Here is a 17,417-nt window from a genome sequence, read left to right on the forward strand (position 1 = left end):
AATACTGAAACTGAGGGACTTCCCTGGTGGTCCAGGGGCTAAGACTCGGCATTCCTAATGCAGGGAGCCCAGGTTTGATCCCCGGTCAGGAAACTAGATTCCACAGGCTGCGTCTAAGAGTTCCCATGCTGCAACTAAGACGGGCACAGGTGAACAAATATTAAAAAAAAGAAAAAAAGGAATACTGAGCCAAGTGTTCTGTCATCCTGTCCACCCTCGGTGGCCGTGGGGGATCGCTCACATGAGGGCATCTGGAGGAATACGTGCAAGGTGCCCCCTCAGGATGCTGTCTTCGGCACGTGCTGCCTTTCTCTTAGGCCTTTTCAGCTTTCATCCCATTTGTTGTTATTCAGTCGCTAAGTCACGTTTGACTCTTTTGCAACTCCATGAACCATAGCCCGCCAAACTCCTCTGTCCATGGGGTTTCCCAGGCAAGAATACTGGAGTGGGTTGCCACTTCTTCTCCAGGCATGTTCATCCCATTACTGGAATGTAAAATAGGTTTCAGGAAGGTTAACTTTCTACCTAATCTTTTAAGAATGAAGCTGGGCTATTGGCCAAAGGGAAATGATTGCACCCTTTTTTAAGATAGGATTGAAAGTAACTTTCTTATTCCTTAGTTAATGAACTCTGGCGCTGGAGTAATGTTATCATGAGTTAGTATTTTTAGAAAAAAAGAAAAGGAGTGATATGACCATGTGATTTAAGAACCTCCACTTGGCTGTTTCAAGAACGCTGGCTTTTCAATGGGCAGCTTGCCAGTCCTCCCGGCCAGCTGTTCATGGTGGTCAGCTGTTTTGGAACATGAGCGGTATTGTAATTAGCAATGAGGAATTCTGATTTGAGAATCCAGAATAGCTCTAGATTTTTAGTTAAACCCCTCATGCAAATAAAAGACACACATCTCATATTTTAAGTGGGATAAGGCTTTACAAATAAATTTCCCTCCTCAAAATTACTTTTAATTAGTACTGGTAGTGAGGAAAATATAATCATAAAATTATTGAGGAAAACCTGAAAAAAACTTGCTTTTGACTTCTTTGTCAAAAATGTTTTACAACTGTTCGTCTGTCTTCCCTGGCTGTACGTTTCCCCAGGAGATTTTGTGTTTCAGCATTCCTGACTGACACAAAATTATACACCAGAGGGTTTCCCAGAGGCTTGGCCCTTTTGTGACAGGATGGTCTGTGGACTTCAACCCTTTGATATATGATTTCCCCTTTCATTTAGAAATGGAAATAATTGCTCCTCTTTTGAATGATTTTTAATTAAAGATTTTTAAAAAATCTATTATTGTTTATCCATGAAGGGAAAAGTAAGTTGCTTTTATAAACTAGTTCTTAAATATATTAGATGGTTCATGGCTGGCATTAAAATGATTTATGTTTTTTTGTTTAAGTGTTTTAATAGTTTAAATTTTGGTAGAACTTTTTAAACCATTAGTAGAGTAATAGCAGAAAAACTGAGAATAGTAGCTTTAGGCTAACTGTATCGGTAATTTCAAAGAGTAATGGATTCTATGTGAGCATCCAGAAATACCACTCTCAGCAATTAAAACACTTAATATTTTATTATAATCTAAGAGCAGTTTCCATTGGGAGTAAATTAATAAATGTGTGTTTTCTTTGTTTTTTCTACAGGAAGGAACTTGAAACCTTCAAAGGTAATTTTGTGTTTAATTCTTCACTTTAAAGTAGATGAGAGTTAATTGATGTCAGATGTTTTCTCTTGATGATGATAATGAATGCATTCCTTTTTCTTTAAATCAGACAGTTTACATCAGAAAATGCAAGTTTGCTTAATACTATTTTTGTCAATTTATTTAATCATGGTGGTTTTGGTATTCTTTTTCAACTGTAACACACGTACCAAGTGAGAGTTTTTGCTAATGGCATCATAAATAGTATGTTAGGATGACATAATGCTGACTTAGAGGTTGTTGAGAATCATAGTTGGAGAAGATTCTGGTTTCTGTTGTGTAGCGAGAGTCTGGGCCACACGGAGAGGTGATGGTGATAAAGAGGGGTGGCTCTGCAGGCAACCCAGAGTCGCCTGAACTGCCTGTGAGGTTTTCAGTGCTGGTCCTGCTCAGCCACCATCTTGTAACTTTGGATGTTTCTTTACCTTTTTCAAGCTTATCTGTAAGATCGTAAGCTTTGCTGAGCTATATTCTGAGATACTAAAAGTGCTTAGCATTGCTTTTTAATTTTAGGGAACTTTTGCAAGCGAGCATGAGAAATAATTCTTGGTCGTGCTGTCTCTTGGAAACACTCATGAAAAATAGGGAAAACCACAGACTTTCAGAAGCTCAAAGCCCTTCCAGCTTGCCACTTTTCAATTACGCTTTAGAGGTTGAGTAGTGAAATTTCTATTCTCAGAGAATTTCAGTAACTGAGAAGACTCTGAATTATTGTTTATTATGTTTCATTTGTAAACTAGTATTGACTTTTTGGTAAAGATTTTCCAGAACATTATTTACAGTTGAATTGTTTATCTGTGTGATCTGTTTGGATGTTTTAGAGAAAACAACTAATACTTGAGATAAAAGGTATAAAGGCTTATTCCTGCTACATCTGTTATTAAACCGATTTGATTTGGCTGGGTTTCTGTTTGGCTGCAGTTCACCAGTTTGTTGAGGGCCATGTTAAATGGTCATGATCTGATGTATTATCATAGTTATCATTATTCTTAATCAACTTGTGAACAACTCATGTACCTTATTTTTCCTCACTGGTTTAAAGGAAGATTTGAAATCCCTATAAAGTGTTATTTTCCCTCTCCTCCTTTTAGTCTACTAGCGTTGTCTTATACTGTGTTGGGGGAAGAAAAAAATCAAGTTAATATTAAAAGACAAGGCAGAGACCCAGATTATGCAAAATGTCAACTTTGCTTGCATCTCAGCACTGAGGCTTTTTTTTTTCTTTTTGTATGACAATATTCCAGAAAAAGAGGACACCAGTAGTTTGCAAGAGGATAGATAGTGTTATGTATTACCTGATAGAATAATTCAATTTATACTGACATATCTTGTTTTTACATATATCCCTAATTATGCACAACATTTAACAGCACATCCAATCTACCCCACAGGCCAATTAAAGCTCTCAATTACAACAAACCCTAAATGGATTATTGTATCATATCTAGTTTTTTAAAGAAGTGATATTCATTAAAAATTATTTCCTCTTGAGTGTTTTGCTAATACTTCAAAAGCGTGTGTAGCTTGTAATAAAAAAAATATAGTTGTTCTTCCAAGACATTACTGGAGAAGAGAATTCATTCAAAGATATAATAATTTGTTATTTTTTGAACATTGCTTTTGCCTTTGTTTTTCCTTTATACATTTCAGGAAAACAAAAAAGTATTACTTCCTCCAATTGTTTTATTCAAGTTGTAGATATATTTAGAAGCTTTTTGCTAAGTTAGGTAAGAACTAACTTTTCAGGGCAAAATTAGTAACCTTCAAGATTAGTAACAGATCAGTGAGATCCCCCGAGTTCAGGACTCTTCCTTCTGTACTCCATGGAGAGTAATGAGTGCATCTTAGTCTTGCACTCGAGAAACATCTAGCAAATCTCTACAGTATTATTTAAACAGTTCATTATTTGTTTTGTTTTTTTTTAAATATTGGCAACAGGAAGGTTTTCTCTCCCAAATATTGCATTTCTTTAAACTCTTTAGTGGTAGTCACTTGAATATTATACAATATAAAAAGGGTAAGATCTTAAAAGTCTCAATTTTTTTATTTTCAGTGAGAAGGAACCCCATTATTGTAACTACATGTAGAGTAAATAAATTGGGGTGCATGTATCTTTTTAGATTAGTTTTCTCCAGATAGATGCCCAGGAATGGGATTGCTGGATCATATGGTAGTTTTATTTTATTTTTTTAAGGAACCTCCATACTATTTTCCATAGTGGTTGTACCAATTTACACTCCCACCAACAGTGGGGATCTTTTATCCACACCTTCTCCAGGATTTAATATGCAGTTTAATTAAATATCAACATTTAATATGCACTTTAATTAAATACCAGATAAAATGATAAAATCGCAGTTTTAAGGAGAACTGTTTTTAAGAAAATTAAGTTGACTGCTTTGGAAGACCTAATATAGGTAAATAGCTTTTTAAAAAATTACTGTAAAATGTTTAATTCAGAATTAGAAAAGACTTGGGGGAAAATAATAAAAATTCTGAAAGAGCTTATACACAAATTGTTTCTCACATCTTAAATTCCTGTTCTGCTTTTAAAAATAGGCTGGACATGTATATTATCTATGGTGAAACAGATCACCAGCCCAGGTGGGATGCATGAGACAAGTGCTCAGGCCTGGTGCACTGGGAAGACCCAGAGGAATCGGGTAGAGAGGGAGGTGGGAGGGGGGATCGGGATGGGGAATACGTGTAACTCTATGGCTGATTCATATCAATGTATGACAAAACCCACTGAAATGTTGTGAAGTAATTAGCCTCCAACTAATAAAAAAAAATAAAAATAAAATAAAAATAATAATTAAAAAAAAAATAGGCTGGAAATTTTATCCAGTGCTGAATAGATGGCTTATACAAGGATTTTTTCAATCAGTGGACCTATACTCAAAGAACTCAGGAAAAAAGTGTGGTTAGATTTTAAGTTAAAGTGTCTGTATATGTGTTTTTTAAAAAACCTTTATTTTGGCTGCTCTGGGTCGTCACTGCCGTGCCCAGGCTCTCTCCAGTTGTAGCGAGGCTGCCATCCAGGCAGGCTGTGCCGGCTTCTCATCACAGCGCTTTCTCTGGTTGCAGAGCTCGGCTCTAGGATGCTTGGGCTCAGCAGTTGCCCCGCAGCCTGTGGGGTTTTCCCAGACCAGGGACCGAACTGATGTCCCCTGGCCTACCAGGGAAGCCCTTGTATATGTGTTTTTTAATGATTTCCTATGTTAACTGCTTTAGTAAAAATGAAATGAGCAGCATGGGACCCAGTTGTGTTATATAAGAGGGCGTCTACTGTAATCTCCTCGTTACTAAAGCATTACCCACCAAGTCAGAAATGTGACTGACTGACTGTGTGAAAGCATGCCCGGATTCAGCGGTTATCACTGCCACAGTGAGCGGGTCTCCAGAGAACGTGGGGAGAGGCGGCTGAGACCAGCCTGAGGGAGTGTGATCCCACTTAAGGCTTTGTTCTGGGAAGCAGAGCCAAGAAAGGATACAGGGCCAGAGCGCTCATCAAAACTGGAGGAAGTCCAAGACAGCTCTGTGACAGGAAGGTCCAGAGAGGAGAAGGCTTAAAGGAGAAGTGGTCATCAGTGCTAGAAGTAATCAGAAAGGTTGAGCAGGATGGGGAAATCCCATTGGATTTGACAGTGAATAGATAAGTGTGACCTGACAGAGCTATCTGTAGAGGGAGACTCCAGATTGTAAATCAGAAGCATGCGAGACATTTAGGAAAGAAATGAAAAGGTCACTTGAGATAGAATCAGGGTCAAGGGCAGGCAAGAAGGTGAAATTTAAGATGTTAAGGAGTTGATTAAGATCAAGAGAAGATGGAGAAAAAATACCCAGATAGGTTATCCTTGGAGAGGATCCAGGGACATCTCTTTTCTGAGACTTTAGAGAAGGAAAAGATGGCAGGTCATAGGGGAAGAAGAATCTGTGTAAGGAAAGATTGTCTGAACTTGCAAGGCTAGGCCCAGAAGTAGAAATATAAACCAAAACAAATAATGCCTTGGTTAACACAAAGCTGGGAATTAAAGAGCATATACAGTGGGTCAGCAGAGCATGGTAATCTTGGGTGCTAATGAGATCATGATTAAAATGATGGGCCAGGGAGTTCAGGCCAGAAAGGAGAGGCCTGAAGAGACCAGTAATATAAGAAAGATACAAGGTACTGGGGTTGGTGTTCCCCTTAAAGATGGAAAACACTTGGGTGGTTGAGTGTGTGGTTGACCACACTTCTTGTGGTCAAAGAAAGAATTTCAGTTTGACATTGTTGAGATAGCGTAGTTCCCAGTGATGATCACGGCTAAATTTGAGTGAAAGAGAAGGCATAAAATGACAATGTCATTTGAATTGGGGAATTATGAGACCATTAGGAGTCACGATTATTTGGATGACTCAGATATGAATTATCCGTACCGGTGGCTCAGTAGCTGCAGCAGGTCATGAATTTAGATGTGATAGATAGATGGAGAACTTGGGTAGAACGTGTTGGGTCAATTCAAGAGTTAGATTAACATGTAAGGCAAAACTCTTCCACTGCCATTTGGCAATATTTAGGCAATGGAAACCCAGGTTGGGTAATACCGCTGTCCTCTGTCCTCAAGGGGCTAAAGCACCATGGCAAAGCTTCTAGGATAGAAAGGCACACATATAATTTGAATACAATGACAAAAATATTAAAATAGAAATAAGCACACTCTGGTGGGAGTAATCAATCTTTGAGAGAGGCACTTGAACGCTGACCTGGTGGAAAAGGGTAATAAGGACATTCCAGGGTAGAGGAAAGAACAACTGCAAAGATGCAGGGACGTTTATCTTATTTCAAGAGCACAAGTTAAAATTTAACTTCTTGTTCAATGAGGAGACTACAGTTAGTTTGTACTGAAGCATCTGGTGTGTGGGTACAGTAGTGAGGGGTGAAGTTGAGATGTGGGCGGGGCACACATGCCACACAGCTTGTATGTCACGCAGAGGAGCTTTGGCTTTTTCCTTTGGACTAGTGGTCTCCAAAGAGGCCCATGAGTATGCAGAGTAATGTCAGTAGTGGTGGAGAAGAAAACTGGAACCTCTGTTTGTTTCCTTTTTAATGTCATCCTTCTGTAATTCAATTTTTGTGCATATTCTATAATAAACTAGGGCAGGTATTGATGTATATGTTATATAAATATACACATTTGGGGGTGCACGTTAAACACTTTTGTTCATGGCAAGACTGCTCAGCGGTCACTGTTGTAGCTGAGAGAGATGAGGTAGGGATGGGAGAACCAGAAGGTTTAATTTAGGGTAACAGGAGGCAGTCTGCATTATAGAGCAGGTTTTCTGGGATCGTCTTGAAGACAGATTGGAAAAGAGCAGGTCTAGAGCAAGAAGGGTTAGTTGAGAAACTACTACATATACTTGAATGAAGACAGTGGTAGAATGGAGAGAAAGGCCTGGATTCAAGAATCAAGAATTTCATCACTCTTGTGAGAAGTCGAGGATGACTGGAATTTTGGCTAGGACATGTGGGTGGATTTTTCTTTTACCAGGAAACGTAATACGGGCAGAAGAGCAGATTCGGGAGGGAACCATAGTGGATTCTGTTGGTTTTGGGAGGAGGAGGTACAGTATCAGTTGATTAATGATAATAATTAATCAGTTTATTAATGCAAGCAAGTTCCCAGTAACCCCACAAAAGTGCAGAACTTTTTGATATCTGATAGAGAAATGCTTTTTATGTTTTATTGAGATTTGACTTTCATATTACAAATTTCATTCATTTTTAAGTGTACGATTCAGTGATCTTTAGTAAATTTATAGAATTGTGCAGCCATCATCAGAATACAGTTTTAGAACATTTTCATCACACGTAACCATTCCTTTCTGCCTTCTGCATTCAGCACCCTTTTGTATTCCCAGCCCCAGGCAGTCATTAATCAGTCTGTCTCCATAGACTTTCCTTTTCTGGACCTTTCATACGAATGCAGTCATGCGATGTGTTGTATTTTTGCTTCTGAATTCTTTCAGTCATGTTAAATTTTTGGAGTTCATCCATGTTGTAGCATATATCAGTAGACAGTTCTTTTTTATTGCTGAATTAATATCCCATTGTATGAATTTATTGCAATTCGTTTATCCATTCACTGGTTTATGGACATTTGGATTGTCTCCAGTTTGGAGCTGTTGTGAATAATGCCGCTATAGACTTTCACATGCAAGTCTGTGTGTAGATGTATCTTTTCATTTTTCTTGGGTATATAACTAAGACTGGAATTTCTGGATCATATGATATGGTTGTGTTGTGTGTGTTAGTTGCTCAGTCGTGTCAGATTCTTTGTGACCCCACGGTCTGTAGCCCTCCAGTCTCCTCCGTCCGTGAGGATTTTCCAGGCAAGAATACTGGAGTGGGTTGCCATTCCCTTCTCCAGGGGATCTTCCTGATCCAGGGATGGAACCCAGGTCTCTTGCGTTGCAAGCAGATTCTTTACTGTCAGACCCATCAGAGAAGCCCTGTGATAAGGTTATACTTCACTTTTTAAGAAACTGCCACGCAGTTCTCTGCGGCAGTGGTCCTCGTTATATCCGCATCAGCCGTCTGGGGTTGTGGCTGCTCTTCACCCTTCTCAGACTTGGTACCACTGACTCTCCTGTCCAGGTCTGTGATCCATTTTGAGCCAGTTTTGTGTCTGTGTGATGTAAAAGTCTAGTTTTTCTGCTTTTGTTTTTCACATATGTCCAATTGTCTGTGAACTATTTTTTGAAAAGATTTTTTCCCCCATTGAACTGCTTTGGCACTGTCGCAGGAAACCAGTGGCCATAAATGTAAAGAAAAGTATATTTCTGGACTCTCAGTTTTGTTCCTTATTGTCAATACCACACTGCCTGGATTATTGTAACTTTTGTAATACGTTTTGAAATTGGGAAGTATAAATCTTCCAACTTTGTTCTTTTACAAAATCATTTTGGCTATTTTAGGTCCTTTGCATTTCTGTATAAATTTTAGGATCATTTTGTCTCTTTCTACAAAAAAAAAAAAAAGCCTGCTGGGATTTTGATAGGGATTGTTTTGAATTTCTAGTTCAGTTTGGAGAGAATTACTATCTTCATAATATTGTGTCTTCCAATCCATGAACGCGGATGCATCTTCATGTGTTTGTAGCTTTGATTTTCCTGAGCTGTGTTCTGTTATTTTCAATGTGCAAAGTCTCACTTCTTTTGTTAAATTTACTCATAAATATTTTATTCTTGCTGAGTGAATTCGGTCTTGAACACATTAAATCTGAGATAGCAATACAGATAGACGTGTCCAGTGGGTTGCTGGACATCAGGAGAAAGACGTGAGCTGGAATTGGGAGCAGGCTGACCGGGTTGGGGTGGGGACACTGAGTCCCGGAGAGGAAAACAAAGGTGACAGGAGGTAGAAGTCTAGGAAGCGCTAGAATTCACCCGGCGGCATAAGAAGAGAGCTAGCTCCTTTGGACAGGGGTTGAGTACAGTCAGCTGCAGAGGTGGGGATGCATGTCTTGGTGCGTGTCTCAGGGAATGCCAAGCAGTGTCACGTTGCTGTGGAGAGGACAGAAGGGAAGATGGTCTGAGAAGGGGCGTGTGGTTTGTCAACTAAAGTTCACTGGTGACGGTCCTGGGAGCGATTTCAGCAGCACGGGGGTTCCCGTGTGGGCTGGGAGGGGAACCCAGCTGGCGGAGGACAGGGGGCCAGTGGGAGGTTCTGTCGCGTCCCCCGTGTGACCCGGGTGCCTGGCACGTTGATACTGACTAAACATTTGAGTGAATGGGGGAGCAGAGCGGGGCTTTCGAAATCACAGGCTTAGAGGCGGAAAGAAGAGAGGAGAGGCTGGAGGGGAGGAGTGTTTATTGATTTCTGAGAAACTTGAGTGCCTTTGTATGAAAAGGGGGGGAAGAAAGAGGCTGCAGACAGGGAGGGGCTGAGGACACTGACAGTGAAGCTGCGATGCAGAGGGGACCACGGCGAGTGGGTTCAGAGCACATGACTTCGAGACAGGAAAAGACTGTCGACAAGGATCTGTAACTACTGAAATTTTGAGGATTTAAGATACTTATTAAAAATACATAGCACATTCCAAGCTACCAGTTAGTGTGGCTGAATTTGAAGGAACCTTTAGGCTGAAGCAATGCTGAAAGTGAATTGGGGGGAATTTAAAGATACCTTTGTGTTGGGAGGCAAGCTGTATTCGTCATCTTTATCTTACTGCTTGCAGAGCGAAAGGTTTCTTCTCTCTTGCTGTATGTTGTTACTAAGGCGTCTTTGTGCCTCTGTGACGGACTCAGACGGGTTTAGTGTGTTTTCAGCCTCTCCCCTGCCTTTTGAGCAGCACTTGGTATGGCCCCAGATCTGTGCATACATCTTTGCACACCAAGAGCCCTCAGAGCTTGCATTTGGCTTTTATAGAGGCAGTAGATTCTGATACATGTCTGCCGAAGTCATCAGCAGAAAACTAACAGGCTTAATAGAATTTCTTTGGAAAAACCTGCTCCTGGCTCCAGCCTCACCTTCTTTGTTCTACTCCCAGAGGATGCACAGCAGGGGAGCTGCCTGGTAAACTGGAGGTTTCACTTGACCAGCCTGAGCTTCTGCTCAGTTCTACTTGCTCAGTGCCCACATCCATGTCATCTCCAGGATTCACCGAAAATAGTCAGAGGAATCCCTGTAGGTGGAACTTTACTTTATGTTTTTTCCTTCACTGCTTTTCTGTAAAATTTTTACCGCCATGCCTGGGTACATTGCAGTGTTTGCATGGTACGCAGGTGATACATCACTAAAAAGCAGAAATAAATTTCAACTCGATTTGAACCTCTAACCAGTAACATGTTAATGAAAGCATTATTTGTTTCTTTATATGACAAAGAAGTGATAGTCACTATAAATTAATACCTAAAACAAGTGAAAAATGTTTCTTGGCAATCTGGAACTTTGCTCTTATAATTTCGTGTCTTATCCCCATTGGGTGAAATTCACCAGTCGTCTTTATGAGGCAGCACCTTTATAATTGAGAGATAAATATAAAATGCCAGGGGAACAGTGCCAGTCACTAGAGTAATGAGTCCATTTCTGATGTTCAGCTCTGTAAAACTAACTCAGCATCTCTTGCTGCTGGCATGTTCATTTTCCAAGAAGTAGTTACTGTAGTTAAACATGTGAGCCGTGGCCAGTAACGATGTGAAGTTAAACTTCCTTCCATGCTGCTGTGTTGGGTTCAACTAAAATGGCTGATTTTCCACATGGGTTTTGAAAAGGTAATAATGCTTCATACAGATTAAAACCTCTATGTGATTTTCCTAATTTTACAGAACTTTGGTGTTTCCTGTCATGTGTAGGTAATGGTTTTGTGATATTTTAACAAATAGCACATGTAAGGATATTAAACTTGTGGAACTTACTGCAAAAATTATACCTTAAAAATTAACTGGTGGCTTTTTTTTTTCCAGTTGAGTAATTTGTTATTCTGCCCATGGAGATTACTGAGGAATAATTTTTAATAATTGTTGCATTGTTTAAAACTCCATATTATGCCTTTAAGGTGGCACATGTTATGACATGTTATATATCATGCCCTGTCAGATGGATCCCACTTGTTTCTAAAGGGAAAAAAACGAAAGAAATATACATCGTCTGAGCTTTTCTTTAGTCTATTGTGATTTTTCTGTATCTGAGAATGCATGTTAAAGTTGAACTTGAATTAAAAGGTAACTTCCTTCTCCCTTTCTTAAGTCTATCTTGCATATAGTGTGGCAGACTCTTTAAGCTCAGGGTAGACACATTAATCAAAGCAAAATCATAGCTCAGGAATTCATTCTAATGCTGGAGCATTCACAAAACTCTAACCCGAGGTGTTACTGCATTCTTGGTCATTATTTGTTAAGTGTTCAGGAATAAACTGGTAAGAATAGAGTGAGAACCTTAGGGCTTATTTTTTAAAGTATTTATTTATCAGTAATACATGATAAATGACACTTTCTCCTCTTCTCAGTTACACTGTCTTAACATGGTGGTTGTGAGTAAATATTTGAATGTAGATATAACAATCTGGTATTAAGTTTATTTTTTTTAATTCTTTAAAAAAATTACTCCCTGAAAATCTTGACTTCTTGGTGAATATTGGCTAGATTTTTTTTTTAATCTGCTTCCTTTTTTTTTCACATGTCAATATGTGTTAGTGTTTTAAAAAGATGGTTTATATTATGTAGCTTAGTATTTAAATAAAGTTAGTATCTATGTCCTAGGGTACAGAAATATTCATATCCTGCCTGTTGATTTTGTCTCTAAGTCAGTTTATTTTTAGGATCTAGCTGATTCTTTATTCTAGTAACTGTCATAAGATGTTACATTGTGGCATGACCTAGAACTCTCAAAGATGACATTTTATATTGAAGAGGATTGTAATTCTAACAGCTTGGGTAGATATTAAACTGCACAAAAGTAGAGCCTTGATCAGGGTTGTGGTGCTTAAATGTTACCTTTCTGCGCTTTCTTATAATGAGTATATAGCACTCTTCTGTAAACAATAATTATAGCAATAGAGTCTTTTTAGAAATGTATCAGGACAACTTTCCGTTGTATATCATGTGTGTTTGGTATCATGAATAAATACAGCTGTTCTGTTTCATTACCTTTTTGCTGGAACACTGTATAAACTTGACAGCAAAAATTATACCTTTCAGAAAAACTAGATTCCAGTAAAAACTAAACTCCAGCATCACGAAAGAAGAGGTAAGTGTCAGGCTCAAAAAGAGAGTTTATCTGTTGAATTCATAAGAAGCCTCATAATTTTCTGTTAGTTTTTTGAAGGTTCGTGCTGGAAAATAACCTATAGGGTCTTGTAGCTCTGCTGTTTAAACTGTTTGGGCAGGTGATGGAGTTAGCACTTTGTCAGAAGACTGGTCCATGGCTAATGATTTTTATGGATTGAAAATTTCAGGGCCAATCAAGGGCTGAGCCCTGCAGGGGGGCCATGTAGTCACCAAGGAAAGTCAGCCTTGGCTTTCCTTGGAGAGATGAGCTCATGCCATAAACAGAAATAGATGCTGGTTAACTGTTCTGCTCATGCTTCTGGCCACTTTATTAGAAAATAAACTTATGGTTGCCTGGGTGGGATTTTAGGGTACTTAATGATCTTGAGTGAGGATGTTACATACTCAGGATATCAAATTGTTGACATATGTATTAAAGATACTTAAAATCTCAGCTTGGTCATTTGCCTTTTAATTTTGTTTGCTTTTTTCTTACACATGGAAGTTTCATATTTTTATATATTCAGACAAGTATTTAAAAATGACATCCTCCATTGTTTTTTTTTTTTCTCCATTGTTTTTATGCCTAAAAAGTTCTCTCCCAATCCAAAGAAATAAATGTTAACTTGTAATCTCTTCCGGTTTTTATTCTAGTGTAATTATTATTTGCTGATTTTACTCTAACAAAGCTGGAACTTATATTGATGTATAGCATGAAGTAAGCATCAGTTTTTTGCCGTAGAAGTAATTAATTTTTCTGGTACTATGAAATCATCCTTTGCAGTCCTCGACCTCTTATTGCCAAATTTTGTTGGCTACATTTTATTTATTGATTTTTGGTTGTGTTGGGTCTTCATTGCTGCCTGGATTTCTTTCTCATTGCGGTGAACAGGGGCTACTCTCTAGGTGCGGTGAGCAGGCATCTCATCGAGGTGGCTTTTCTTGTTGCTGAGCACAGGCCGCAGGGCACACAGGCTCAGTAGTTGCGGCTCTCAGGGTCAGTAGATGTGGTGCATGAGCTTAGTTGCTCTGTGGCATGTGGCCTCTTCCCAGACCAGGGGTCAAACCCGTGTCTCCTGCATTGGCAGGCGGATTCTTTACCACTGAGCCAGTGGACCTTTCTCTGGCACTTTCTCCATCTTTGTTCCTACGTCATCTGCTGAATCATTCCAGCACTTTCTTTGAACTGTAAACTTCTTATTTGATATTGGAGTATATAGCAAATTAACAATGTCATGGTGGCTTCAGGTGAACAACAGAGGGACTCAGCCGTAAGTATACGTGCGTTCATTCTCTCCCAAACCCCTCTCCCATGCAGGCTGGCACATAACATTGAGCAGAGTTCAGTGTGTGCTATACAGATAAAGAGGTCCTTGTTGCTTATCCATTTTAAATATAGCAGTAGGTACGTGACGTTCCCAAAGTCCCTAACTGTCCCTTCACCCAGGCAACCATAAGTTTATTTTCTAAGTCTGTGAGTCTCTTTCTGTTTTGTAAGTTCATTTGTATCATTTCTTTTTAGATGCCACATATAAGGGACATCATACAATGTTTCCTCTTCTCTGTCTGACTTAACTTCACTCAGGATGACACTCTCCAGGTCCATCCATGTTGCTGCAAATGGCATTACTTCATTCTTTTTAATGGCTGAGTAATATTCCCTTATGTATATATACCACATCTTCTCTATCCACTCCTCTGTCGATGGACATTTAGGTTGCTTCCGTGTCTTGGCTGCTGTAAACGGTCCAGCACTTACTCTGATGTTCCCCATGCTTCACTCTTATTTTTCTCAGTCTCCTTTGCCTCATTGTCCTTCCTACTCCACCTATCCCAGAGGGGTAGAATCTCTGGGCTACCTCTTTAGGCCTTTTCACTCACTGTTCTGTGGTCTTATCAGTCCCAAGGCTTTAAATACCATCTGATGCTCATGACTCCCTAATGAGATGGCTCCTGACCTGCCTCTCCCCTAAACTCTAGACTGGAATAGCCAACTACCAGCTCAGATGTCTATAGCTGTGCCTACAGGAACCCTCTACCCAGCATGGCAAAGCCTGGTCTCCACACCCACCTCCCCTCCTTCCTGGCCACTCCATCATCCCAGTGACACCACCATTCATTCATCCTGGGCTTCTGACCGCAGCACACACAACCGAAAAATAAGGTGCTGCTTGATCCCTCTCTTTGCGGTCACACCTCATGTCCGATTCTTCAGTAAATCCAAATCAGTCCAAACTGGATCCCAGATCTGACCGGATCGTCCTGTCTCTCCCAGCACCGTGTGGTCCAGGCTGCCTCAGTCCTGTGTGTAGAAGCTCCGGTGGCATCCTCGCCCAGTCCCTGCCACTCCTGTCTCCCTCCCTCCACGCCCAGTATCGCCTTCTTGCCCCAGCTGGCCTGCGGCTTCTCATCGCGCTGAGAACAGCGCCCTTCTCTGCTCACTGGGCCGCGTCAGCCTGCTGTTTGCCCCCACCCCTAACCTCACCTCTGCCCGCTCTTTCCCGGCTCCTCCGTCCAGCCCCGCTGGCCACCCGCTCTTCCTCCCGGGGGCCCAGCTCAGCCCCCGTGCCTGGGACTTCTTCCGAGCCCTCCGCCTGCTCTGCTCCTGCTCCAGACAGTGGCCTGGCTCCTTCCTTTCCGCCACCTTCTCAAAGGTATCTGTGTTTTCAGTTGTGCATTCTTTCTCTCCCTTTGCCTGTCTGTCTTTTGCGACATACATTTTTTTTTCTCTTCCGTGGAAACCTGACATGCACTCACCTGGCTCTTCTCTGCTGCGCCCCGTGCGCCTCGACAGGGACTGACCCAGGACTCGGGCAGTGCTCACTGGATGGATGGAGTCCCAGGGCAGCATCCTGGCCCCTTGCCTTCTCGCTTGGATTCCTTTTAACTCTGTCTTCCAAACACCGCGGAGCCATCTAGCTAGCTGTCTAAAAATTCAGATACTCAGATAGAATTCCAATCAGTCACATCCTGAGACCTAGAAGCGGCTCCTGATTCCTCCAGCGCCGCTTCCTAGCTTTAGTCACGAGGATGTCATGGTCACAGACTCTGTCACATCCACATATCAGCCATACCACTTGTGACTTTCTTTCTCTAAGTCAGCTCATTTTAAAGAGGTATTTTAAAATACACTTCTTAGGGAATTCCCTGGCAGTCCAGGGTTTAGGATTCGGCACTTTCACTGCCGGGTCCCCAGGTTTGATCCCTGATTGAGGAACTAAGATCCCGCAAGCCATGTGGCTCAGCCAAAAACAAAAAAAAGAAAAGAAAAAAGTTTTTAGTAAAACACTCTTCTTATTATAAATGGAAAATGAGTATCACTTGACAGAAATAGAAACTGCACAAGTAAATACATAACTATTAAAAGACTTCTTCTGCCACCACAAATTATTTTGCATGCAGTATTTTGGAAAACTGAGCTTCAGGATTAACTGCAAGCTCTTTAACAGAGTTGATAAAATTCTTCCCAAAAGCCCATGCTTGCCTCTTCGGCTTCATCACAGGTTTTTTTTTTTTTTTTTCGTACTGAAAACTTTGAGGATGTATTTACTTGCTGGTTTATCTTAAACCAGACAGTTTTTTGAAAAGTGTGTTTCTCACTGATCTGTTAAGAAAAAAAAAAAAAAGAAAACAACACTTCAGAAAGAAAGGATGTCACACTAAAAGCAATTTTGCCGAGAGGCAAACCTTGATGGCCGAGCGTTCCCCTCCTTCCTGCCCCGGATCCTCTGAGCAGAAGCATTTCTTCACTGCTACTTTTGCAAGTTCCACAATTTGCACTTTCATGAGACAAACATGAAAATGCCAGTCCCAGCTGGAAAACGGCAACGGAAATCCAGGAGGAGCTCTTCTGTGGTCTCTTGTCCGCATGCGTGACATGGTCTCTTGCCCACACGTATGACTTTGGAGAGTGGTGGCCACTTGGTAAGGCTGAGCAGACTCTTTGGGTTTCTTTTTCACTTTTTTGTTCCTCTCATATGCGGTCTTTTCTCACATTGCCCCGTGCAGCATCAGTAATTACCATGAGGGGATTCTGTATTCTATCTAAAGAGCATGTGCATTTTCTCAGAACTGGGGTAAGAAAGTTTGTATTACAGTGTCTGCCTCCTTTTCTTTTCTCTCTCTCTCTTTTTTTCTTTTCTTTTTATTTTTTATTTTTTTTTACAAATTTAACACAGGAAAAGCCCTAAGAGTCCATGAAAGTCAGATGGAGCTGTGCCTTTAAATTGCTAATTTGGTTGGTGTAGAGTCAAGGGTGAAGATATTACTGTTTTCTGGAGTAAGGCGGTTGTGTTAGGTTGACAAAATTTTGTGCTTTGTATTAGGGGAGAACATATAGTGGAAAACTGTGTTTGTAGAATAAGCCAGTTTTAAATGATGTGTTCATAAAAATGAGGACTTAGAGCCTCATGGTGGAGAGCCCTCAGCTGAGATAGAAATCCCCTTCCTCTTTCTGGGCTGCACTGAATAATACCAGAAAACCTGGTGACACGCCGCTTGGATTAGTAGAGAAATACTAGAAGGTCTCACCACTAACTGATAAACAGACTTGCATGTTTTCATGCCCAAGAAACTCCTCAGAGTGGCTGCTCTCCTCCTCCCCGACACACACCTTTTGAGCATTTGGGAGGAATGCGTGCTGAGGGCCGTTCTCCCTGTGCCAGAGGATGCTTATTTCCATGCTCATTGGAGAGCACAACAGGGCTTCCCCTATAGTGCAGGAGACACAGCTTCGATCCCTGGGTCAGGAAGATCCCCTGAAGAAGGCAATGGCAACCCACTCCAGTATTCTTGCCTGGAGAATCCCATGGATAGAAGAGCCTGGAGGGCTGCAGTCCAGCGGTTTGCATGGACATGTTGGAGAGCGTGACAGTGGATTCACTTCTAATAATTTTTGGTGAGAGCACTATGCTCCGAGCAGAGTGAGATCCGCAGTACGAGACACCCCGCGTTGGGCAGGTGACGTATC

At 40.8% G+C, this 17,417-nt stretch overlaps 1 protein-coding gene across 1 annotated transcript in view; it reads left to right on the forward strand.

Moving 5' to 3' along the window:
- DTNBP1 (dystrobrevin binding protein 1) overlaps positions 1–17,417 on the forward strand; it is a 97,078-nt gene that overhangs the window by 47,867 nt on the left and 31,794 nt on the right. The window contains exon 7 of the mRNA XM_043908498.1: positions 1,641–1,663. Within this exon, the coding sequence (XP_043764433.1) occupies positions 1,641–1,663 (23 nt within the window). The remainder of the gene's footprint in view (positions 1–1,640; positions 1,664–17,417) is intronic.

Source organism: Cervus elaphus, chromosome 7, assembly GCF_910594005.1.
Source record: "Cervus elaphus chromosome 7, mCerEla1.1, whole genome shotgun sequence".
Classification (NCBI taxonomy): Eukaryota; Metazoa; Chordata; class Mammalia; order Artiodactyla; family Cervidae; genus Cervus; species Cervus elaphus.